The following is a 25,572-nucleotide window of genomic DNA, read 5'->3' as shown; positions in this document are numbered from 1 at the left end:
AAGCAATTAGAGGCCTACCTCACATCTTGCCTTGTTCTTGTGTGTATAACATGATGTGGAGGGATGATTCATTCAGGCCCAGGACCTGCCAAGGTAGGACTGGGGAGCTAGAAAGAGGCAACAAAACCTGGCACAGTCTCCTCTGCACTGCCTGTGGGAGCCATACCCAAGCTGATCTGCTCAGTTATCCACTCTGGGCTTCTGCTGCTCTGCTCCAGAAGGATCCCAGAGGCAGTTTGTGTGGATGAGCAGAATAGGACCTGGGAAGCAAGTCATCCTAACAGTTCAGACAAGGATGCCAGGGAGCTTTTGTACAAGGAAGGAAATTCAGACCTGTGATTAAATGACAGCCAAGTGTGATGTGTTCACCTTGATGGTTTTGGGGGTTTTGTCTCTGTTTGCTACTTGCACGTATACATCACTTTGTACCTATTTAAATCTCCAAGAGTGTGTGCACAGCAGCACATATTGGCTCTTGTCAAGCCGTTTATGAAGTAAGACAGACGTGTTCAGTCTGAGTGTGAATAATGGTTTGTATCTTTTAATTCCAGATGTGTTGTGGTAGCACTCAGCATTGTGTGTCCTGCAAGGCATTCATAGGGCAGCATCTCAGTTAAGGTAGTTATGTATTTTGAAAATATGAAAATGAAAAAATGTAAGGTGGAGAAATTGATGCAGCTGAAGAAATGGTAAGTAGCATCTCTAGCTAGGTACTCCTGCCATCTTTCTTTGGTTCTCACCTGGCCTTTTGGAAGAAGAGTCATGCAGAAAAGAAACACAAGGAGAAAACTCAATCTGTGCACTATAAACAAGAACAAATCCTAGAATTATTTAAAACTCATTTACAAAATAATGCATTTGTTAGTCCCCTCTACGTATTTTATATAGCTTTAATCAGGCAGCTTTTTCCTTAAAGTAAGTCCAGCAATTGTTCATAGGATAACTGCTTTTCTGACACATCTGTTAGCAGCTTATTTAGTAAGAAATATTTCAGATTTTTTTTCCAAGTATTCTGGGACCTTTGTACTCGTATCCTCCCATAGATGTTTAAAATCTCTTCAATTCTTTGTCATCTGATTTTTTATAAACATAGCAAATACTGAGAGTTCCATTAAATCTGCCCACTCATCCGTTCTTCGAAATAGAGAAGAGCTGTTTTCTGAGTTGCAAGCGAAATTTAGAGGCCAGTAAAGTAGACAGAATTGTATGACCTCGGTCAGAGGAGCAGGCACACAAGAGTTAAGGATAGGCTGCGAAGCACCATTTACAAAGGATAAGAATTTCTGCTCCATGAGTGGAGAACAAATCAGTTGTAGCAGCAAACGGATGGTTTTGAATCCTCCTGTGTTTCCTCCTTTTTTCCCTCAAGAGATGCAGTGGTGGCAGCCTCTCAAACATTCAGGAATTGCCCCCATCTTCCGTTCACTCTGTGATGGGAAAAATGTTTTCCAGTATATGCTGATTTTTTTAGACATAGGTAGTTGATTGTTGTGGTACTACATAAGTGTTTGTATGTATAAAAGAGAGCAGTGGAATTTATGTACGGTTTTGTATCCAGCTTCCAACACCTTATTTCAGAGCTTTGTGCCCTTGATGCAGTTGTCACGTAACTGGGCACACTTAACACGGGGAAGCATTGCCTCCATTCTCACTACAAGGAGAAGCAATGGCTTCCTGAGCTTCTTGGGTACAGCTGCGTTCTGGAGGTTTATGGGATGGTGATTTAAATGGTTGAAAGACCTCACTGAGTGAAATTGTTCAGTTGCTGCCATTAATATTCGACTGCTCGGATGAGTCTACATATGTTAAATTACAACACAATATTTCATTTGTATCTTTGTTCCAGTGAGAGAAAAGTTTCCCTTTCTTGGTTTCTTTTTCCCTTTATCTTGACACTTAGTAATAGATTTTTGAGACATTCACTTCATTGTTCTGCACTCCAATAGAAGCCAAATCAGCTGCTGCTTGATGATCCGTGTGATTGGAAATCCATATATAGTTCTCCCTTTATATATGTGACATAAAGGCAGCTTTTTTTCCTTACTTTTGAGGGAGTAATGGGCAAAAGCTCATTCAGCATAATTATCTGTTGAATGATTTGGGGACTATTGATTTCATTATTTATTGATCGCATTTAATAACTCTGCTCTTATTGCTTGACTTCAGGGAAGAAAGTAATAATGTTTTAAATACACCCAGTAACAAGTCTCAGATATTTCCTGAGTGCTGGGATGAGGCAGCAGCAAGGCAGACACTTGGCTACAAAAACCTCTTTGCTCTCGTAAAGCATTCAAAAGCTGTGGCAGTATCCAGAGTCTGGGAAGTTGAACAGGCTGAGTTCAGAGGCAGACTTCAAAAAATACTCCTCCAAGATTGCATTTCCCTGTGCTCCTAGGAGCACTGCTTCCATTTGATGATCATATTTCCAGAAAAATGTGACACCCAGCTTCTGCAGTTTCCCTCAGTGCTTGCCTGTTTGAAAATCCAGGCACGTCTTGAGGCAGATGAATCTGGGCTGGAACAGGTTCTGTAGCTTACCTGTCTTTGGTCCCAGAAAATCAGTGTTAGGAAGAAGCCTTTGGGAGTTTTAATGAATGAGACAATGCAGGGGACTTCATCCACATTACACAAACATTATTATGAACTCCTGAGAACCTACTGAGAAATGAGCTGTGTTGGAGGTGCCCTTGGGTCTGTCACACTGCTAAAGGTTGTTGCCCATGCAGGCAGTGCTTCTGCCAGCACAGGAAGCAGAGGTAACCAGAACTCTGCATGTACCGTACCTGCTGAATTACTTTGGTGAATTACAGTCATGATTTCTTTGGTTGCAAGCACCAGTAGGTAAGCTGTGCTGTGCAGGGAGCTGTGCAGACCTTTATTGCTGCTCCTTGTGGTTGCAAAGACTTGGTGGATTTATTGTTGTACTCAAAAGGTTGCTTGAACAGAAAGATTAAGCTTATGCAGAGGTGGGTTGTACATCATACAGTTATATGGTGCTTTATAATGGTTTTTATAGTTATTGAGTGACTAATAAACTACAGACCTTCTATTTTCCCGTCTGGAGGCTACATGTTACTGTGTCTCTAGGAGATTAGAAGGTCTGGGTGGAAGGTTTGGTTTAATATTTCTAATTCTCTTTTTGTTTTGCTACTGCAGTGTGAATGATTCCACCTTATCCTCAGGTCCATCCCAAGGGACCTCAGAATCACACTTAAACTATTTGCTGTTTTTTGTTTGTTTGTTTTCCTGCAGCATTACTGTAAATAGAATTGTTTGCTGATTTCTGCTTAGGACTATTAGGGCTTCACAGCCATCAGCGAGCTCAGCTCCAGTCCTGGTGGTTCTGATATTCAGGGTATAAATGGGAGGCGAGAGCCAGGAGATGAAAATATAACTGTTTATGATTCTGTGAAAATGATCCTGCAGGTAGGTGGTAATGAAATCCCAGAGAACATATGGGAGAGTAAATGAGCTTATCTAGGTGTTCAGAATAGAATTATTGCATATATAATGATGTTTTATTTTCCCTTGTTATTTGTGCCAGCGTACCAGGGAGCTAGGCGGCCTCTCAGTGAGTGGCATATATTTTTTGCTCAACTAAATTTTTATCAATAGTTCTGCCTCTGGAAGGCAGTTCATTTCAACAGCCATCCATTTTCCTTTGCGTGGAGCTGGCTGGCACCTGTTGTAAATGCCGTGGCATTCAGATTGCTTTTCCTTTGCTTCTGTTAATGCAGCGTGTCAGTTGCTTCCTCTCAGTGAAAGAATTTTATATGAAACCATTACAAAAGAGCTATGAGAAGTACTTAAAGTACAATATCACCAAATACTTTAGAATTCTAAGTTTTTCAGCAGCAAGTCTTAACCTGATGTTCACACCGAATGAGCGGTGTGGGGCAGCCTGCTGCTGCTCCCTGCACTGCTCTGACACGTGGCTGTGCTGAGCTCTGGCTGCAGATTATAAACCAATTTCTGACACCTGAGCACCCCAATAAATTGGTTACAGAGAGAAAAAAGGTGAGATGTGTTGGTGTGGATGGGCCTTCTTCCTGTTCAGGACTCTCAAGGCCAACTGTAAATTTAGAGTCATAGAATCTTAGAATCACCAGGGTTGGAAAAGACCTAAAAGATCATCCAGTCCAACCATCCACCTATTACCAGTAGCTCCCACTAAACCACGTCCCTCAACACAACATCCAGTCTTTCCTTGAACGCCCCCAGGGTCGGCGACTCCACCACCTCCCTGGGCAGCCCATTCCAGTGCCTGACCACCCTTTCTGAAAAGTAATACTTCCTAATGTCCAGCTTGAATCTCCCCTGCCGTAGCTTGAAACCATTCCCTCTGGTCCTATTTGCTTAAAGATTCAGCTCACCCTTACCTCTGTGCAGTCAAACAGCACTTGGTGGACTTGAGGCTGGGATGGTCAGTTTGTCTGCAGGAAAACTCCGTCTTCTTTTCCTCCAGCATAACATTTAGGCACAACAATTGGCACTTAACTCTAGGGATGTGGAGGTTGTGTTTCCACTGGTGCTCCTGAGCAAGGAGGGCACTGCCTAAACACACCTTTGTTGGGGGGATGTGTGTCTGCAGGTCATTGAAACAGAAGGGAGAGCAGGTGGGGAAGTGGGTAGAGTCATTCTGACGGGCTGTAAGGCAGGGAGTGACACCTCCTGTGTCCCACTCCTTGGCACCACTCAGTCACCACCTGGCTTGAGCAGAGTCATGGCTCTGCTCTTCCTTTGCATCCCCAGCTGCAGTGCCTTTCTTGTGTGGCTGAGGTCCTGTGTCTGGGGCACGTCAAGGAGGATGGTGCAGAAGCCATGTGTAAGCACTGCAGTGAATGGGAAGCTGCGTGTTCTGCTGGCAGCAGTGGGATGTGTCAGCATGGGGACAGCGAGCGAGAATTAAGCGGTGATGTTTCAGAACACCTTTTTTTTTAAGAGAAGATTATAATGATAAGTGTCTCGTCTGTTTTCCAAAGCATGTTTGCAGCGGTTGGATACTCTTCAATTACTTCACATCTGTTCTTTTTGTGTAGTCAATTAAAAAAATAATAATGCTTAATAATTCTTAAGGCATTTAAAAAACATATATATTTGATAGACTTCTCTCTTATTTTCCAGTCCTCTGAAGTTTCATCAGTGTATAGAGTACTTAAAGTTTATATCCCATTTTAGAAGAAAAATGTTCAGTTAATAAGCAGTTTTTCCTTTTTCATTGCTACTTAGGTATCCACAGAAAAGTTTATGTGCTTGTGCACTTCGTTACCAGCCTGGCACCAGACTGGTGCTCACATGGAGGAGAGCAGTGCTGCTGGTGCTCTCCTGCAGGATGTGGTTGGTGTGAGAGGCAGCAGGTGAAACACACAGAGGGGGGAGGAACAGAGAAAACCACACCTAGTGGAACCTCAGGAGGGGAAGAATCTGAGAAGTGGGGGAGGCAGGGCTGAGAAGCTTAGGGGGGTGACATTTTGAGGTCTTGGTTGGTTTTTAAATCTTTTTTTTTTTTTTTCAAGTTTATATTAAGATGGAATGTCACTCTTTCCTAACAAACACTAACAGCAATCTTCAGAATGAGCAAAACTGCAGATGTTCAGCATTCAGAGAAACTAGTGCAGTAGTGCCTAAAATAACTTGGTTCTACAAAGTGTTCAGGGACTGCCTTTGGTGCTTCACAGATGGTGCTTGGAAGCGGATACCATCAGTGTGCAAGTTGGTTCTGCTTGGTGTTAAATATCATCAGACAGAAGGGTGCTGCATTCTGCCATTTCATACCAAAATCATAACATTCTTCCCAGATTCAATTAGTAGAATGTTTTGATTTAACAACAAAAAGCTCATCAAAGCATGAACCTCTGGTTTTACTCCTTTCTAGCTGTATAATTTAGCACGAGCTAAATTGAACTTTCACATTTAGTCTGTCATACTGCAGCTGTAGACCTGACTAGCCAGGTGTTGAATAGCCCTTTATGGCAGCCTGTTGTTCTGAAATATTCCCCAGCTTTTACTGGCCAACAGGCAGCAATGTTAAGAAGGAAAATGCTTTGTTCTCCATTACCAACCTCAGCTTTGACTTTTACCTTTCAGTGAATGTGTGGTTACAGCAGCGTTTTGAAGTGAAGCATGTGGAATGCATTGTCCACTGAATCACAGACTGGGGATAACTGCTGAGCTATAGGTTCCCCAACAGGAATTAAAATGCTGGAGGGAGCTGTTTAACTTTTCTGTGTTTTTCATCCTGACCTTTCAAGTTATGCACTTACTCTTTCTATTCTGTACATTTTCAGGCACCAGAGCAATGGAGCAGTCATTTCCCGCTGTGGACAACCTGAGGTCAGTTGGTGGGGCTGGAGGAATGCAGATGATGAGCACCTTGTCCAGTCTGTAGCCAAAGCCTGTGCCTCAGATTCAAGGTCCAACAGTAACAAACTAATGAATGGAAATTGTTCAAGAGATTTCTCCAATGGAGGAGACCTCTCTGATGTGGAATTCGGTAGGTTTGCCACTGTTCCTTTTCTGTAAAAGGCAGAGCTTTATATATAAAGCTTCATCTCCTCTGTGTGCTGTAACAGATTGTATCCCTTGTATTTAATGAGGCATTCTCTGATTTCTGTGTGCACAGTGCATACGCGCTGTGGGATTTGAGTGAATCATGGCTGCAAACAATGCCAGAGCATCCCTTTAGTTATTCTTCAGTTGCATATCTTCTCCCCCAGATTCCTCAATCTCTAACGCCTCGGGAGCAGAGAGTTTGGCAATACAGCCTCAGAAGCTTTTGATCTTAGATGCACGGTCCTATGCAGCAGCTGTGGCTAACAGAGCCAAGGGTGGAGGCTGTGAGTGCCCAGGTAAGCAGTGCTTCTTCACGTTTTTGTATTAAGTTGATCAAAACCATTTGTTGGACTATAATTACAGTGATACACTTAGGTAGTGCATATCTAACAGACTGCATGGATGCACGTACTGCTCATCTAGAAGAAAATCTTGGACCGTGGCAGCTGTCACACAGCCCTTCAGAAGGACAGCTTTAACTCTCGGCCTTCTTAGAGAACAAAACCAGCTGGTAACAGGGCTCAGTGTATGCTGGACTGTGCTGATTGTCTTTCCCCTGCTGTGTCAAATACACAAACTAGGGTGAGACAAACGCATCCACTGGGCTCGTGTCTGGAAAACTGAGCAAACTTTGAAAACTGTTAACTGCAAAGGATAGCAGTGTTCCAGAATGGTTGTGCAGAATACAACTTTTCAACAATTTTTGTAAAGCTGAAATATTTGTAAGCATTTATGCTGTAACCCGAGGCAACTGAAATCCTAATCCATCTTGCATTTCTCATACATTCACATTTATCACTTTCTGTATTCTTTGGCACTTGCTAATCGTTGATGATACAAAGAAATTATTTTATTGCTGTTGGATGCAAATACAGTCTGTTAAAATACCATGGCTGGATAATCTGAAAAAAAAACAAAAAAACAACCCAACAAATTGTTGATAAGGTAACAAAAGCTATTTCAGCCATGTATTCCTGGGTTGGTCTTTGCTGCAATAGCTGCATTTTGATAAATGAACACCAGAAGAAGAGATGAATTTTCCATTTGACACCTCAGAATGAATGAATAACTCGTCGTCATCGCAGAGTAAAACTGCAAAATGGAAAGCAAAGTGTAGTAAGGTTAATTTTCCTCGTGTCTATCCATTCTTGAATGCTTTGTAGGAAATGTCCAGGCAGCTTCAGTGTCACTTCCAGTGCATTTGACTTGTGTTAAGTGCTTTATTTACACTGATATTTTTTTTCCCAGGAATCGCCAAGTTTACTTCATTCCCAAGTGTAACATTTATCTCAGTTATATTTGTTTTGTGCTATTTATAACATCATTCAGTAAAAATTGCAGAAATACTTAGTCTGGTGCTGTCAGTCATTTTGGACTGCAGTTCCTTCTTTTATCACTAACAGGATGTTCTGGTTTGGGCCAGAATTTGTTGGGCTCGTTAACATTTGGGAAATCAAATGGTAGAAGGCACACTCTTCTAAGAGAATACTGGATTTTCTTACACAAGCAATCAGTATCCCATTCTAATTCATAATTCTTTTTCTGCTGTAGGAGAGGTCATTTATTGCTGTCATGTCATCATTTTGTGCAAATAGAAGCAATAGTACACAACAAAGCTCAGTCCACTCGTGGCCACTGACTGTGCTGCTGCTGCTTCCCCAGCAGAGCAGTTGTCTGAGTACAGGCTGCAGCAGCATCTGAAGGCATGCTCAGTAATTCTGTTCTCCTAACTTTGAGGATCTCTCAGGTGTTGCATGTTCCTTGCAGTAGAGAAATTCAGCACAGAAGGATTGAAGTGACCTTTCAGCCTTCCTGAGCGGCTGTGAAAGCAAAACCATAACTCCTATGAGAAATAGAAATTAGCTTACCAAACGTAGGAACGTCCACAGATTATCAGTTCAATGTATCCTATGCTTCTCAGTCTGCATAAAAACATTCTGTAACCACCAGCAGTAGCACTATTCCCACAGGTTTGTGCTCTGCCTTTTGTAATGTGAAGCAAAACATTGAAAAGAGATACAGAAACACTTTGCTAATTCTTTCCTGTTTTGATGTGCTGTAATGTCTGGAACACCCACTGAAGTCCAGGCATTAGTTTTTCATTACAGAATATTTGTAAACAGCTTCTTTCATCTGCCCATAGTACCACTGGTTTGTTCTTGTGAAGAAGCTTCTTTTAGAAGTTAAGCTAAGCATAGTTTTTAGTTTCTTCTCTCTCTCTCGGTATTTCCCTGCAGAGTATTATCCAAACTGTGAAGTAGTGTTCATGGGAATGGCAAACATTCATTCCATCCGGAAGAGCTTTCAGTCCCTGCGTCTGCTCTGCACGCAGATGCCAGACCCAGGAAAGTAAGTGGCTGTTCAGTGGTTTTTGCCTCTATTTACATCTTTCTATATTTTTTCCCCTGCTGTTTTGTAAACTGATGTTCAAGAGTTATGTTTTTTCCTCTTACTGACTTTCCTGTGCAAAAATGCAAAGCTGTGTTTTTCATTTTGTAGAATTTGTTGTAGTATTTTCACTGAAGTAAATCTAGAAAATGAGATTGGGAATTATATTTTAGCCCTGAATTTTATTCCTGGAATCTTATTCCTTTCAAACGGGTTTCTGAGTGCTAGCACTTACTCTAATCTGAGCTTCCTGGATCTTTGATCTTTGCAGCCTGCCTCTCCTTCAGAGTATTCTAGTGCTGTTCCACATGCTTCATGCAGCTGTGGGGGCTTTTCAGGGAATGTAGCCCTTCAGTGCTATGGGGTGATGAGCCTCTAGTGGTGCATCACCTCAGGGGCTTCTGAGGCTGGATCTTCATTAGGACACTGCGGCTGCACCGGTCCTGTCTCCCCTACCACTTCCCTGTTCTGAATTTGTTGCTAAATGTAAAACTATGGTTTCACAGTAGATCCACAATAGCCATTACTGCTGAGCTGGTAGGAGAACCTCGGTGGTGCTGTGATTCTCAGGCACCTCAGCACACCTCGGAAAGTAGTTGAGATGTGCGTGATGGCAGAGGCAGCTCAGAGGATCCAAACCTCCACTGCACAGCAGAGTTGTCCTGATGATATGGCAGAGCCTCAAGATCTGCCACTGACAGCAGGGCTGCAGTGCGGCCTGAATCCTCAGCTGGGAAGAAGGGGATCAGTACAGGGCTGCTGGAAGTAACCGTTACTTATCATGGTGCTTATCATGGCCTCTGCTGCTGATCTGCTAGGCACGTATCTGGGCAACTGCTGCAGCCTGATTGTGGACTGCAAGGCTTTGTTTCTTACAGCTCAGGGAAGGTCTCAGCAAAATGTAAATGACAAATAATCAGCGATGACATTCGCAGCTTATTAAAGTACACACTTAATAATGGTTGTGCCTTGATTTGATGAAATCAGAGATTCAAACCTGGAAGCATTTTAAAAGAGCAAAGATTGTCCTTGTTTGTTTTCTTCTAGTTGGTTGTCAGCTCTGGAGAGCACCAAATGGCTGCAGCACTTGTCTGTGCTTCTGAAATCTGCACTGCTTGTGGTTCATGCTGTGGACCGAGACCAGCGACCTGTCTTGGTGCACTGCTCGGACGGCTGGGACCGAACCCCCCAGATTGTGGCTCTGGCCAAACTGCTGCTAGATCCCTACTACAGGACCACAGAGGTTTGTAAGCCATCTGGTAATGAAGGAGGCCTTTATTGAGTTTGGGTTCCTTTCCGAGGAATTTTGTATTAAAAAATAATTACAGAATTTTCAACGAGAAGCAGCGCAGGAGCTAGCAGGAGTTACTAACAGCAGTCTGCAGATGCAGTTACGTGTAGGTGTAAATACAGTCTGTAATTCAGGAGCAGATTATGTTTTTCCTCTTTTCAATAGCTGCCCTGTCATGGTGTTCCTTTCCCCATATTTAGCTTAGGAACATGCAATACGGAGTGCTTCTGGCACAGCTGCGGATTCTCAGCCAACTGCTGATGCAAAGCCTTTCTCTGTTTCTCTTTTCTAGTTTTCTTAACTACATATTTCTCCAGTTTCATTTCTTCCATTATCCCTTGTCACTTAGTTATAACACTTGCTTTTTCAGCCTGATTTTTTTCTTCCATGGCTTTTCAGCACTGTGGGATATGTGATGGCTAGATTCCATCTGTCAGCCCACGTGCAAGATGCCTTTGTTGTCTAGAACAGAAGTGTGTGTCTGTGCACCGTGCTATAAGCTGGTGTTGAAACCCTCACATACATGTGGGCAAGGAACTGAAACTGTAGCAGTGCCCTTCTGAGGAAATTGTGGAGACTTTCTCAGATCCTTTTTCACATGGGTTCTAGAGGTCAGCATCCACCAGGTCAAAACACTCTGCTCTGTCTCTGGTGCAGAAGTGTGCCACTAAGAAGCAAAACCTTTCTAACGTAGATTTTAGGTCCTGTAAGACTGGGTGTCACAGCCAGGTTCTTCAGTAGACACTTTTGGAGTGTGCTTTGCCCTTTGAGTTTGCATGAGAAATTGTGCAGTCTGACCTTTATGGCTGTGCTACATTTGATACACATGCAGGCAAGCAATCTCTGTGAGTGTGGATGTCTTGTCATGGTTGAATTATTTTCTTTTTTGACAGAAAGATCTCTCCTTTCTTTTCAAAGGAGAGCATTAAGATTTCCCTTTATATCCAAGTGAAGGTTACCATTATCTGGGTTTGAATCAAGATTTGAAGTTCCTGTTCTCCCCTGCCTTGAGATAGCTCTCATGTCAAGGTCTGCTTCCTCATGAGTCAGAGGACTTAGTAGTCTGTCTTATTCCCTTTCCTGTCCATGTGAGCTTGGGAATTCATTTCAGTCCTAATTTCACTGTGCAGCTTTTAAGAAAATAGAGGTATTGGATAAAGGAGAGGAGGTAAGAGATGGGGACTAATTCTGAAGGGAAGTCAGGAGTGGGGACACAGCAGTAAGATGAGCTCCACGAGTCTCAGACTTTTAAAAAAAAAAGAAAGAAAGAAGCAGAGAGGAAATTTTCATCTGTACTTGTATTTCTGCAGGGTTTCCAGGTGCTGGTGGAGATGGAGTGGCTGGATTTTGGCCACAAGTTTGCCGATCGCTGTGGCCATGGTGAGAATTCGGATGACCTCAATGAGCGCTGCCCGGTGTTTTTGCAGTGGCTGGACTGCGTCCATCAGCTCCAGAGGCAGTTCCCCTGCTCTTTCGAGTTTAACGAAGCATTCCTTGTGAGTTGTGGCTTGAGAGCTTGCTGTTTTATAGACTGCTCCTCACCCAGTGCAAACATACTGAAGAGCCCTGAGGGGTTTTTGATTTTCCCACCTACCTGTGACAGGATATCTTCGGCCCGATAAAGGAAATGGGAAAGCTGCCCCGATGAGCGACAAAAATACTTGTGTACTTGTGGAGCCTGGGGTTTGTTCACTCTTAAAACAGAAGCAGGGCCCTTAAGGGCTTCTTTTAAACTTTAAAGGATGAAACAAATGATATGAATTTAATCGTTTCACTGAAGAGTTGCTGAAAGAAGTTCAGTGTAAAACATCCACGCAACATAAAATTGTTTACTGACAGTATAAACTTCCCTTGACTTTGATCTCTTTGGATGTTGAAGATAACTCTTCTAAGCACACCTTCTCTTCACCTTTCCATTCGATTTTTCTTTCTTTGCTGAAAATGTACAGGATGTGTTTATTTTCTTTGGAAGGGGAGAGCTCTCTTATTAGAAATTTGCTTGGGGTTGTCAAAGCCAGTTTTTAAGGCCAGAATGCGGGTCTCTGGGAGGTGGACTCGCTGCCTGCAGAACTAGTAACCTGAGGAATAAAGGCTTTTGTGGAATGTCTGATCCACTACAGATTTAAAGCACACTGCTGTGATTGTAGATGACTTGCATTACTGCTTGCCAGCTCGGCCGTGTAACTGAGTTTATGTACAGCCCAAGCTTAGCTCAGTTGTGAAATAGGATACATAAGATTATAATTAGCTCCCCTAGCTCACTGCTAATCGATGGGAGCTGTGTGTGAACATTACCTTTAATGTTCTCACTGCCTTACAGCAAAACCCCCAGTCTGTTTGTGCACAGCCTCTGGGACTGCTGGGATTATTCGGGTACTTAAAGTTGGGTTCGTGTTAAGCTGCTTGGTCAGGCGTTGAGCACAGTATGGAGTGAATAATGATTAGGATGTATGCTGTGCACATCTGCACCGACACAAATTAACACTTATTCCCACCATTCTTTGTCTTTCTGCTGCTGCATTAATGGTTTATAACTTCTTCAGGTCTGTGAGTTTTAAATTAGCAAGACTTTTATACATGAGTATGAACCACTACTTGTCTTTATATTTTGCAATTTTTCCGTGAGTTTTTAAAAGGTGCCTCTATACGTAAATCCTTTTGCAATTAATTCTTAAGGAGACACAGAAAAAATTCCAGGTTTATTTGATATATCGGTCTTTGGGAAGGGAATGCATTGCTCTGTGAAGGAAAGGTTTCTTTTTTCTGAAGCATTCTTGCATTAAGCTGATGTCTTCTGCCATATGACTGTATCTGTATTGGTCTCTGCAGGTCAAATTGGTGCAGCACACCTACTCTTGCCTCTTTGGTACATTCCTGTGCAACAATGCGAAAGAAAGAGGAGAAAAACACACTCAGGAACGGACCTGTTCTGTCTGGTCTTTGCTGCGGGCAGCAAACAAAGCCTTCAAGAACCTGCTCTACTCCTCCCAGTCAGAATCTGTACGTATCCTTTCTTACCCACCTCATGGAGAGTCTCTGTCTCTCAGGGGACTCCCAGGTCTGATGCTCTCATAGTGTGTCCCACAGTGCAATACCCAGCCTGCAGCAGTGGGACATCGTGCAGGTTCACTCCCCACGAGTACATGCAGGGATAGAACACCCTTCTGGAAGCACCTCAGCTCTCCTCTTCGATATTTAAACTGGATGCTCTGTTCAGTTTTATGTTTCAGGTCCTGCATCAGGTCTGCTTGTATCTGAGGAATGTCAGATGCAATCTCAGAAATTTCTCTGTGCTGGAAGCATTTTTCTATTACTGACATTTCTGTGTTTGACAGATAGACCTTTCTGGAGAATTAAGCTGTGTCAGAGAAGTGTCATAAAATGACATACAAACCCAGACACTGTTTAGATTTAAGTTTAATATAGACACAGAAAATATAACTAGAATCATTTGGCATATTTGTGTTTCTTGTAATACTTTCACATTTTCACTCTGGCTCACTGAAGCTTCCCATCCAGGAAGGGCTTGCAATTACCTTCCTTTGTATTTGATGGAAGGGCGTTTAGAGCTGCACTGTGGTAGGCATGGCATGTAAACAACCAGTCATCAGAGATCACGGTGACAAGGACAGCAAAGACTCTTAAAAATATTTAAATGCTTTTTGTTAATGTAACATCAGATACCACAAACCTACCTGTAAGGGCTGTGCTGTGGTTTTGCATCTGATGGATGCAGCTTATGGTTGTTCCTCTGAGGAAAATTAAAACTTGGCTTAGCAGGAAAGAATTTGTCTGCATTTGCTAGAAAAGGATGAATTCAGTATTCACATCAGCCCTTTATCTCTGCCCGTCTCCTCTGGACGCCATACCTGCATCCTGTGCTCAGTCTGTGTGCAGATCCATCTGTCATGGTGACAGGCAGCATCACAGAGAGCCTTTCAAGACTTTCCAGCCTGGCGTTGCCATCAGCAGAGCGGGTGTGATAGCTGAAAGCATGAGGCACTGCAGATAAATACAGATGGTGAGGGCTTCTGGAGTCGTGGGTGCATCTGAGTGCTCCCTGAGCACAGCAGTGACTTTAGCCAGGAGGAGCTCAGGGCACCCTCAGCTCAGGCAGTGCAGCCAGGTAGCTGCTCTGTCCCTGGGCTCCCTTTACCTGCTGCACTGCAGGTGGGGTCCAGGTGACTTGGGCTGCTCTGGTAAATAGCACACCATAATAAACTAACTGGGATAAATTGTGTGTTCTTAAGAGTTTTACTGATTTCCTATCTTGTCTTCATTTCTTCCTTGTTTTACTTCAGCGTTGCCTCACTGATGTGGCCACATCTGTTCTAAAACCGTGGTCACTAAGAGCAGCAGTCCTCAAACTGAGCTGCCCCTCATCCTCCCTCTGAACCCCCTGGCTGCTCTCTGCCTCTCCCTGCTTTTCCCAAAGAAAGCTGCTTGCAAAAACAGTGAAATTGATAGAGAGACTCGAGGCGTTCTTAAACTGAAACGTAACAGAAAGCATATTCCACAGTCAAGGAATCCCTTTCAAGAGCAGGCTGCCTGTTCAGCAGAAGTATTTCTACATGTACTTAATTTTTCACATGTGAGTGCTTCCTTTAAAGACAGGGTTAGCTTTGATGAATTGGAGCCCTAGAAAGAGGCTGTGAGTTCAGCTCTGGTATGGCACGCTGTAGTACAAAGCACAGGGAAAGCTCTGCTATGGGCTGCTGAATTCCTCTGCACTTCAAATTGCCCAGCAGCATTATTGAGGTGTAGATTCACACAGTGCACATATGCAGGCAGTAATTCATTCACGGGAAGTTGAAAGCCAGCATTGTTATGCCTCAAGCTCCCCCTCTGAAAGAGAAGATAATTACATCTCCAAGTGTAGCTGATTAAAAGTGCCATAGCTGCTCACAGGCCTCCTGAACTATCTAGAGATCTGACACAGCCTCCCAGCTGCAAACCTGAATAATAACCCAGGACTATCCCAGTCAGCTCTGAACACATTTTTACACCCTGGGAGCAAGCAGTTGCAATTTCTGAACAAATGTGTGTGTTTTTCTCTCTCAGGTGCTGTACCCAGTGTGCCATGTGCGTAATTTAATGCTCTGGAGTGCTGTTTACCTGCCCTGTTCTTCCCCCTCTACGCCTGCTGATGACACCTGTGCCCCATACCCTGTTCCAGGCTCTAGCCCTGAAGATCAGCCCCTGGGCAGGTGAGCCTAGAGCTCAGAAATCCCATCCTGTAAAGTAAGATCAATAGAGAATATTGTGGGATATTAAGAGGAGAATATTTGTGGGAGGGAAGTGTTTTTCACAGGCGTATCTGTGGGCTGTTTGACTCACTGACCGAAAGCAGTCTTTCCTTGTTTCAGGTTTGAAAGCTGTTAAGTTTCAGAGGTCAGAGCATAACAAATATATGGAATCTGAGAGATTAGGAAATGAGTTAAGCTGTGGGCATTGCCTGGCTTTGTTGGATATAAGCTTTTATTTGGCCGACTCGAATTTCAGTTCTTTTCCTGTTGCATAACTTTCTTTGCTTTGTTGGTTTTGGGTTTTTTTTGGTGAAGTGATTCTTTGCACATGTTAATTAGGAGGTGTGACCAGACTGTAAGCATCTGTGCTTTGTGGTAAAGGGATCTGGGAATGTTTGAAGTCTGATTCAACAGATTTTCCTACTGGCAAACAGCAAAGTTCTGAAGCAGCTTTGCACTACAGATGGTCCAACTGTGCTCCTGGATAATACTGCACAGACATCCTAATTGCGGAGGGGAGGTTTTAAGCCATAGTAACTGAACTTAAAAAACAAACAAAAAAAAACCAACAGAAAAAAAACCACCCTGACTTTGGATTCTGATTGCTTGTACTTGTGTAGGTTACCAAAGACAAGATCCTTTGACAATCTGACGACAGCCTGTGACAGCAGTGTGCCTCCAAGCAACCGGCGTAGCAGTGACCCCAGCCTGAACGAGAAGTGGCAGGAGCACCGCAGGTCCCTGGAGCTGAGCAGCCTTGGGAACCCTGGGGATGATCCGTTTGATGGGGATGGCCTGAGCAAGCAGGGCAGAGCTCTGATGGGAGCAGAGCTTTCTGTAGCAGCCGGTGTGGCGGAGGGGCAGATGGAGAACATTTTGCAGGAGGCCACTAAAGAGGATGTCATTCTGGAGGAGCACTTGAGGGGCAGCCTAGAGACTGCAGGTAAAGGGGATGAGGTTGCCTTGGACAAGGAGAAGAGAACTGAAAATCTACGTGGCTATGTCAGTGAGCTGTGCGAAAAGGCTGAGGATAAAGGTATGGTAATGAACAATCCATGTCCGCTTTCACAAGGTGCTTGTGAGCTTAAAGGACACCAGGAGGAGCACACTGATCTCAGTAACACTATCCAGAAGTTACCTCAGGTGAAAGGACTACAGACTGTTCCTTTGGAGAGTTTTGTAAATAGAGACGCTCAAAAGAATGTGGAGGAAGGTGTGGGCAAGCCTGAAGGAGAAGGAGAGAGCCTGCACAGCGTATCACATGCCGGCCTTCTGTTACCTCTGACAAGCCTGCAGGAGGTGAGAACATCCAACATCGAGAGTTCTACAGAGACCTTAACAGAGAATGAAGCAAAGCAAGAGCTGATTCCCAGGGGCCCGTGCCACAGAGCCCATCTGATGGACAACAGTGCTGACGAGCTCTCGCGAATTACTGAAAACAGGCCAGAGGGGGAGAGCGTGATAGAACTTCAGAAACTGGGCACAAAAGCACACAGGACTTCTGGTAGCGGCAGCACCCACGTCCCAATGCCTTCCCCCTGTGCCTTGCCTTTAGCTGAATGTAAAGATGAGGTGGTGTGTAACGGAGAGCTGGAGCCTGAGAACAAGATGACAGAGAAGCCTGCAGGGCTGGGCATCGTGCAGAAATACCAGGCGACAAACGGGCACTGTGTGAACGGGGAGGATGGGAGGATGAAGATCTCCCTGAGCCGGCAGGTCTCCGCAGCGAGCTGCAGCTCCGCGCAGTTCCACCTGAGGAACCTGCACCACAAATGGATGATGACTCATCTCGGGAAGCAGCAGGCGGCCGGCAGCCCAGACCAACCTGCCAGGAGCCACCTGGATGATGATGGGATGCCCGTCTACACCGATGTCATCCAGCAGCGCCTGCGCCAGATTGAAACTGGGCATCAGCAGGAGGTGGAGACCTTGAAGAAGCAGCTTCAGGAGCTGAAAAGCCGGCTGGAGAGCCAGTTCCTGAACAGCTCTTTGCGTCTCAACGGTGATTACGGAGACGAAGTGGTAAGTGAGGTGGTGACGGGGCCACTGCTGGAAACTGTGGGCTGCTCGTGTCTGCATCTCCCCTTATTGGCAGCCCGCGGCTCTTTGGTCAGGCAGGGATTTTTGTAGCCCTGCAGAGTTTTGTAAAACCGTCGAGGTCTTTCTGAGAAGGAGCGAGCAGATAATCAGAGTGCTTGATGAGCAGCATTACTGATAATGAATATTTTCACTGTATTTCAGTTTGACCAAGAAAATAGCAGAGGTTTGCTTCAAGCAGCGTGTTTCCCAGTGTATTTGCACCTAGCTGGGCATACTTAGATACCTGCGTTGGCCTTACTCCAAAAACCCACGTGCTTTGCTTTAGTTTTCATTCACGGGAAGGACATTTTCCTAAGGATGTCCGTGTCGTTTATTGGGGCAGGAATGCAGCTCTTATTGGTGCTTCGCATGCAGAGGGTTGGAAGGGTGCAGCAGTGGTTGCTCTGTTAGCTCAGAGCCAAGAATTGGAAGCGAGGTAAAAGAAAAGAAGGGAGAGCTGTGAGGACACAGAGGAGGAGGCAGGGGGCACGAGAGGGGAGGTGAGGACATGCAGGAGAGTCTTTAGGTGTGTTCACACAGTGCTGGCCTGGAGTTCCCAGCTTGGTGCAATACTCGTGAAAAATTTCCTATGTACACATTTAATTTGCTTTATGCCCCTCCGAGACTGGGAGGGGGAAGGGTATTTTGAAGAGCTTTCCAACTTCAGCCTGTTCAGTTTCCTTTGCAGAAGTGGCAGAGGTGCTGGGTAGTCCCAGTACATCTGTTGAGAAAAATGCTCAGGACTTCGTGGCTGTTACGTTGGAGAGATCAACACTCAGTGCTCCTTCTGAGCATCCATCTCAGCTGAGCCTCTCTGAGGTTGGATGTGGCTTTGATTCCTTGGAGAAATGTGATGTTTTGCCTTAGTTTGTTGCACTGCGTTGTGTAAGGGCCTTCTCCAGCCAAGGTGTGGGGCTGGGATGTTTTCTGGTGTCACTTGTTTTAAAACCTCATCTCTGCTTTCTGATTTTGCCTCATCTGGCAGTAAGAGGACTGTCTTTGTAAATCCAGAGGTTCTCAGGCACAAAAAGAAGTAAGATTTTTTTTCCCCATAGTTTTATTTAAGCCAGTTAAACTGCAGTGCTACCAGGCCAGGCAGTAAGGCAGCGTTATTCCCCCACACATGTGGCCCAGATGCTGAGTTTCCCACGAGTGATTCTGCATGTACTTTCCAGATCTTTTTCAGACATCAGGGCATGTATGCACCACCAGTATTTATTTTGAAAATGAAGGAGCCTTGGAAAAGAAACGCAGCTATGAAATTGGAGCCAGATAGCAGCTTTTTGGTCACTCACTCCAAGTGCTGGCATGGGAGAAAGCGGATTTGAAATCCACTCTGCCTCACGTCAGAGGGCCAGAACCCGACCTGGTGGATTTCCTTTTGTTTGCAGCTCACCTCTCACAAACTGCTTCGGCTTTCAGTCCCACTCGGTGCTGGTTTGCCTCTGCTGTCACACGGGGAGCTGGCGGGTGTTGGCAGCCTCCCTTGCCTTCAGACACAGCCTGCTCTTCCTCAGCAGGAGGTTCCCTCCCCACCGCTCCCCACAAGCGGCCAACTTTGATTTGTGTGGAAGTAGGATTATGGGATAGTTCTGTTCAGCTGTGTTTGTTTGCCAACAGACTTCTATACCCGACTCGGAAAGCAATCTGGATCAGAACTGCTTGTCTCGCTGCAGCACAGAGATTTTCTCTGAAGCCAGCTGGGAGCAGGTGGACAAACAGGACACAGAGGTACAGACTGAATCCCTTCAGATCACTTCCTCTTCTGGTAGGATGGGGTGTTCATCATCACTCAAATTATCCCACACCCTGTGGTCACGTCCACCTCCTGTGAGTGATCTGCACGTTTCTCTCATCTCCTGCTCTCAGTGTCGGTGTCTGTGGGCCCTCTGCTGTCAGTGGGCACTTCATGGAGCTGGGCTGAGCTGAGGGAGCATGGTGAGGCCTCGCAGCCCGGACGCCTCTAGAGCACAGAGAGCAGCAGGGAGCTGGACTTGATGACTTCTTTGTTTGTCTGAGGGCAGTTTAGCACGTCAGTTCTCAAGGGGAAAGTTTTGATCTCTTTCAGCGTTATGAACACTGAGTTTCTGCTTTTAAATAGAACGGAACAGGCTTTGCTTGGGCTGTGTGAGCTGAGCTGTGATGGGGTTGTCGCTAGCTAACCTGACAGGTCTGTCTTCTCCTTCCTGCAGGTGACACGATGGCTGCCCGACCACCTGGCCGCTCACTGCTATGGCTGTGACAGCGCGTTCTGGCTCGCCAGCAGGAAGCACCACTGCAGGTAACCCTGAGCAGCAGGGTGGGATGGGGGCAAGGCCTGCACTTGGATCTTCCCTCTGCTCTTAGGCCAGGAAGGGCTTCATTTTGCTGTGAAATTCCTTAGAGAAGGATGGGTGTGGGAGTAGGAGTGTGAGCTTCTGCAGGAACCACGGGCTCTGAGACAACAGGACAGCTTCTGTTCAGCTCCAGTTCACTGCATCTATGTATGAAAAGCCACATTTGGTATCTGTTATGCTCCAGCCTGGATCCCAGTGTTTTCTCTTGAGCTGGATTTGGAGACAGCTGGCTCTTTAGCTTAAGTTGATGAAGATAATTTAGGAAATACTGGTGTGTCTCCTTTGCATTCAGTAGGGGCCTTTGGATTAGATTGCTTTGGAAATCTGAAATTCTTAGTTTTATTTCAAATAAATCCCTATTCCTGTTTTCTGGCCATGAGAAAATGATTACAAAAACTGTCATTGAAATAAATGGCAGTTACCACGTTTTGATGCTTCAATGCTTTTTGAAGTAATGAAGAATTGAAAGCATCCTGTGCCTTCTCTGTACTTTGCTTCACTTAAAATTCTTGTAAAGATAAACAAACCAGGGAGGAATGAATGAGGAGTCGAATGAGATGGATTTTTTTTCAAGTTTCATATCCACTGTGTGTGCAAGTGTAGTTGCTAAGCACAGTTACAGACATCCGAGGGGTTTTATAAGAGTTAAAAGAACACTTTCATGTGTCTCGTGTGGTACTGAGGTGAAGTGCCCCCATCCATCTCCCTGCCCATGGCTTCCCTAGGCCTGCTGGCACTTAGCACCCACATTGCAGTTTTGCAGGCCTGGACTCCGGGGAGCTCCCAGAGCAGCTGTGCGACCTGAACACCTCCAGCACCACCACGAGTTGAGATTGGTGCAGGGTTTCGAGTTCTGTTACAGGTTTCCCTTTGGTGTCTTTGTTCTGTACTTCCCAATGCCTGGTGCAGGTTGACCAGGCTGTCCATGTGAGCTCTCATTGGTAGAGACCAGTGAGGGCTGCCATCCTAACCAACAACAAAACCAAGTATTTGCCTGGTGCGCGTTGTTACAAAGCACAGTGACCGGTGTGAGTCTGCTCACAGCTTGTTTGAGGGTGAGAATGGTTGAGAAGCACATTTCCAATCTGAGCAGGATAAAAGTATCTGGCTTCCTTCATTACCACTGTTTGCTTCTGTTGCTGTTCCCCTCTGAGCTCTTTCTTCCCTCCTGCAGGGACACTGAACGAGTTGATCAGATCTGGTGAGCATTTACAGCAGCCTCTGTCTGTTGTCTGTCTGCATTTTCTTGGTAACTTCTCCAAACTAACTCAGGCTCTTCCCCCCGTTTTTCACCTGGCTGGAAAGCTCCGGAAGGAAGCTGTGGGTGGCTGGCACGACCTGCTGGATGTTGAGATTGATACAAACAGGCTTCTCTTTCCACAGGAGGGCACTGAGGCTTGGCTTGTGGTAGCTGAAACTGTGGTGTGGATGACACTAACTGTCACCATCAGCAAGTGGTGTGTTTGAGTAACAGAGAATGCTGCAGTGCTCACTGGGAAGAGTTTAACCTTCAAGTTTAGCCATCGTGCATTTATCTCTTAGCTTTGATTCTTTCCCTTTTTGCATTAATTCTGGGAGATGTCAACGTGTTAGCAAGCCGTGCAAGCGTGTATATGCTGATGAAAAAGAATTGACACTGGTTTTGGAGGGACTGTGGCAATAAGAGGTGATGCAGGGCTGGGAGAGAGGTGGTGTCTCACAAAATGGGTGAACGTGGATAATTTACTACAAGGAGGTCTTGGTGGTGTGATTTTAACAGTTGCCTCCCTCCAAGGGCAGAGATCCATGTTAACATCTCTCGATCCCTCGAGCACAGCAGTGGGCTGCACAGAAAGCTGCTCAGGGCAGAGCAGTTCCAGAAAGCTGTCCTCTGTCACAGAAAGATAAAAGGATAGAAAACAAGTGTTGTGTTAGGAAGCTGGGGAGCTACAGCAGACAGATAATGGTTCCAGTCCCTCTGGTTGTTTTTGACCTGATCCATCTGCAGTAAGTTGCTGTGGATAACTGCTCTTTGAACAGCAGCAACGGGAGCTGGCAGAGGCTTTTCTGCACAGATAACACCTCGTGAATTGGTTTCGCTGCTGCCTGGCTTTTCTACTAGTAATTTCTGACAGATTCCTCAAGACTTCCAGCCCAAGTTGGCCATCATGATGTTCTGGTGCTCAGGTTGTAGCATTAGGATCTGCAGCTGCTGTGCAGAGCTGCAAAAGTCAGCCCTCTGAAGTGGGAAATGGGATTTCTCTGCTGACTGTTCCCCATCAGTGCCCAGCATCTGGGAGCCCCATCTCTTGGCAGTGAAGGATTAATCGAAGCTGCTGGGTGTGAGCAGAGCTTTCTGTCACTCTTGGCAGCAGCAAATCTTTCCCAGCACAAATCTATCGTGGCATAAAATCCCGATGCCCAGGAGTTAATGAGAAGGGTGCGGGGCCTGGAGGCGGACGGCAGACTGCAGGGCTGTGGTGTGAGCCCTCAGCAGCACGCAGGGAGGGCCGCAGGAGCAGCAGGTAACGCTTCCCACACTTCAGCCTAACCCTGTGAGCTGCATGCAGCGGGTGCCCAGCAGCTGGCAGGAGTGCATCCCTGCAGCACAGCCTGAGCATGGCGCTGTGCACTGCATGGTCCTTGCTGACAGCATTCCTGTGTGCAGAAGTGTGGGATGCCGGGAACGTGGCAGGGCAGCACAGCTGGAGGACTGCATCACCTGTGCTGGTTTTTTTTGTCTGTTCCGTGCTGAACCCTTCCAGCAGCGCCCTTGAAAGAAGAGCAGTCACTGTGTGGATGTCACTGTGCGCTGTGGCCTCCCTCACACTCCTCTCTGGTGTCGAGCTCTGCAGGGAAGGCTGTCTGTGTGTCCTGGTACTTAGGGACAAACAGCCTCCGGGGCCGAGCCCACCACAGCACCACAAGCAGTATAACTTTACAACTGGGTAACTTTATCAAACTGCATGTCTAATAACTAATTTTGTCTTTTCCATTTCTCCTCTGTTCCTGACGCAAGGAATTGCGGAAACGTGTTCTGCTCCAGCTGCTGTAACCAGAAGGTGCCAGTTCCCAGCCAGCAGCTCTTTGAGCCCAGCAGAGTCTGCAAATCGTGCTACAGCAGCTTGCACCCGAGCAGCGCCAGCCTTGATCTTGAACTGGACAAACCCATCACTGCCACATCAAACTAAAGGCCCACCTGGGAGGCGGGGCCCTTCCCGGGGCAGAGGTGTGTGATCTCAGTGGGCTGAGACTGGAAGGACGAGGGGCGAGGAGTGCTGCTCAGTGGGACGGAGCTCAGCCGTGCTGTGCTGCTGCAGTGTGGGCATCTCCTCTTCCAGCCGTTCCCCTTTCCTTTCTGTCCTATCCGTGTGTGTGTGTGCGTGTACGCGCCCGTGTGTGTATATATATATAATAATATATATGTTTGCTTGTTTGCTGGAAGATTGTACAAGCGGGAAGGGAGCTGGCACCGGAACCAGATCTCCCTTTTGTATTTCACTGTCCCACTGCTGGACTGCATTGCAGACAATTTGGTGGAGGAAAGGAGACGAGGGGAATCGGCGCAGCCGCTGTGCAAGGTGAATCGCTGTAGCCTCAGCGCTAGTGCTTTCAATCACTCCTGTTACTTCCAAACAAGAAACTGCTGTTTGGGAATTTGTTGCTGCTAGAAGAAGTGGGAATCTCTTTCCCAAGAGAGCACTCTGCCTCTCTGTTCTTAGAGTGGGCTTAGCTATCCTCGCTGCCTGAAGGGGATCGCAGGTTCTGCTGCCGCAGCCCGCGGTGCTGACTGGGGACGGCCGGCAGTGCTGGCTGCAGGAGGTGCCCGGTGCTGGTGAGAGGTGAGGAGGGGCCGAGCTTGGTGTCACACCGACACCTCTATCTGAAGTTGTGTAAATGCAATTCCTTATTTAAAACCAAGTGGGAAAGTAGCAGCCCTCTGATTTGTGTCCTTGTCCCACCGTAGGTTGGTTGCTCAGCGCAGAGCTCCTTGTCACAGCTCCCACTGCAGCCGTGGCCCTGCTGCTCCGCTGCACTTCAGTGGGGGCACTCGGAGCAGCAGCACTTCCAGCTGTGCTGCACTGCACTGCTGCTGCATTTGCTCCCTGAGGAATGCACTGTGCTGCGGCATTCTGCCACGGCTGCTCCTTTTCCAGTGTGCTCCAGACAGGAAGGACCTACCTGAGGATTACACCAGGGCTCTCACAGTGCATCCTGATTCCCCTCCTTCCTTCTGCCCCAGCCTGAGTCGCTTTCCGAGTCACCTCAATGAAGTGTGGATCTCTTGAATAAGTTTTTAACCAAGCGTTAGGTCCTCGGCCCCTTCTCCCTTTTGGCAGAGCAGTGTTGCTCAGTGCAGCCGGGCAGGAGGGATGCTCTGCTCACGTCGTGCTCTGCAGCGTGCTGCCTGGCCCGGCTTACACCTCCTGCACTGTTCTGTAGGACAAAACAATCCTGTTGATATCTGAGAGCTGAAAGAAATAATGAACAATCCTTGGGAAGGGAGCTCTGCCCTTCCTGCAGCGTCACAATCGTGGTCTGCAGTGTCAGACAGAGACGGTCTCCTAAGTCTGGTGGGGAAAGAAGTGACACAGAACTTCCCGTGCCGGCATCGCTGCGCTCTGAGCTGAGGCTGCGTGGGCAGAAATGAAGGCGTGGGGGCTCTGCTGGCACAGGGAAGGGGCCTGGGAGCAGCAGGAGAGAAAAGCAAAGAAAAAGCTGGGCTCTCCCATGGAGTTTTTATCTGTTTTCTCCTGAACCAACGCAGCGACCTGCGGGCAGAGCTGTGGGTGCTGCAGTTGGATGTGAGCAGAGGCTGTGAGAGAACAGAAACGTGTGGGGTTCTGCAGGTGTAAGGACAGGTGCCAAGAGGTTTGATACGGGTTTCTGGGCTCTGTGATGTACAGTGTGAATAAATGCTTGCAGCTCTTAGTCTTTTTTTGATCGACGAAGCACTTTTTTATTAATATTATTTTTTCTTTGTATGTAAAGGAGGAAGCAGTATCTCTCCATAGCTGTACATATAACCTGTCTCTCCTACAGAGAGTAAAGTGCTCCTATATTTTTCATTTTTGTCAAAGCGAGAAGTAAATACTTTAGAATTGTTAAATATATAAATAAAAGTGAATAAAGTTTAGCATTTTTGCATGGGAGCTTTCGCTAACACACGTTCCAATTCTTTACCTTTCCTTCCTGCCTTCCAGCGGGGCAGCAGCGGGGAAGGGCACAGCAGTGCAGGGCTGGGGAGAGCCAGCCTCCCTTGGTTTCTTGGCTTTCTCCCCCCATAACAGCCCCTCTTTCAGAGCGTGCTGCCCCTCTTGCCTTTGGAAGAGGGGATTTTCCACCTCCCCCCTGCAGGATCATTGCTTTGTTCTCACACACACCTGTGTGTTGGGCAACCTCACGGCTGGGGGTGGTGTTTACAGCTTCAGGAATAAAATAAAGCAACTTCAGCGTTGTGCACTGTTACAGACATGCAGAGGAGCAGCGGGTTTTCAATTACACGCCAGGATCCGATTTTATGGAGCCCCTTTGGTACTTGAGTCACTCCTGAATGCTTCTGTGCAGCTCATCCCAGCAGCTGGGAGCCCTGTGCTGTGCCACCTCAGGAGCAGTGACACTGCAGAGCCGTTTCCTGCTGGTTGGTGGGGCGCAGCACACAGGTGAGGCTGTGCTGAGCAGCGGCACGCAGCACTCAGCC

General features: G+C 46.3%; 1 protein-coding gene across 5 annotated transcripts in view; it reads left to right on the top strand.

Annotated features, from left to right (window-relative positions):
• Positions 1-25,008, top strand: part of MTMR3 (myotubularin related protein 3) — a 72,896-nt gene extending 47,888 nt beyond the window's left edge. For 2 of the 5 annotated variants that reach the window (XM_010720418.3, XM_019621126.1), the window contains 12 exons: positions 6,288-6,493; positions 6,717-6,848; positions 8,790-8,901; positions 9,988-10,183; positions 11,542-11,727; positions 13,061-13,231; positions 15,293-15,438; positions 16,098-17,499; positions 19,177-19,287; positions 19,749-19,837; positions 21,067-21,093; positions 22,891-25,008. In XM_010720418.3, coding sequence (XP_010718720.1) covers positions 6,288-6,493; positions 6,717-6,848; positions 8,790-8,901; positions 9,988-10,183; positions 11,542-11,727; positions 13,061-13,231; positions 15,293-15,438; positions 16,098-17,499; positions 19,177-19,287; positions 19,749-19,837; positions 21,067-21,093; positions 22,891-23,062 — 2,950 coding nt within the window. In that variant the 3' untranslated portion in view covers positions 23,063-25,008. The remainder of the gene's footprint in view (positions 1-6,287; positions 6,494-6,716; positions 6,849-8,789; positions 8,902-9,987; positions 10,184-11,541; positions 11,728-13,060; positions 13,232-15,292; positions 15,439-16,097; positions 17,500-19,176; positions 19,288-19,748; positions 19,838-21,066; positions 21,094-22,890) is intronic. The other 3 variants (XM_010720416.3, XM_010720415.3, XM_010720417.3) reach the window with 3 other exon arrangements.
• The last annotated feature ends 564 nt before the right edge of the window (positions 25,009-25,572 follow it).

This window comes from Meleagris gallopavo, chromosome 17 (assembly GCF_000146605.3).
Source record: "Meleagris gallopavo isolate NT-WF06-2002-E0010 breed Aviagen turkey brand Nicholas breeding stock chromosome 17, Turkey_5.1, whole genome shotgun sequence".
NCBI lineage: Eukaryota > Metazoa > Chordata > Aves > Galliformes > Phasianidae > Meleagris > Meleagris gallopavo.
Note: the sequence above shows the minus strand (reverse complement) of the source record. Positions and strands in the feature narration are given on the sequence as shown.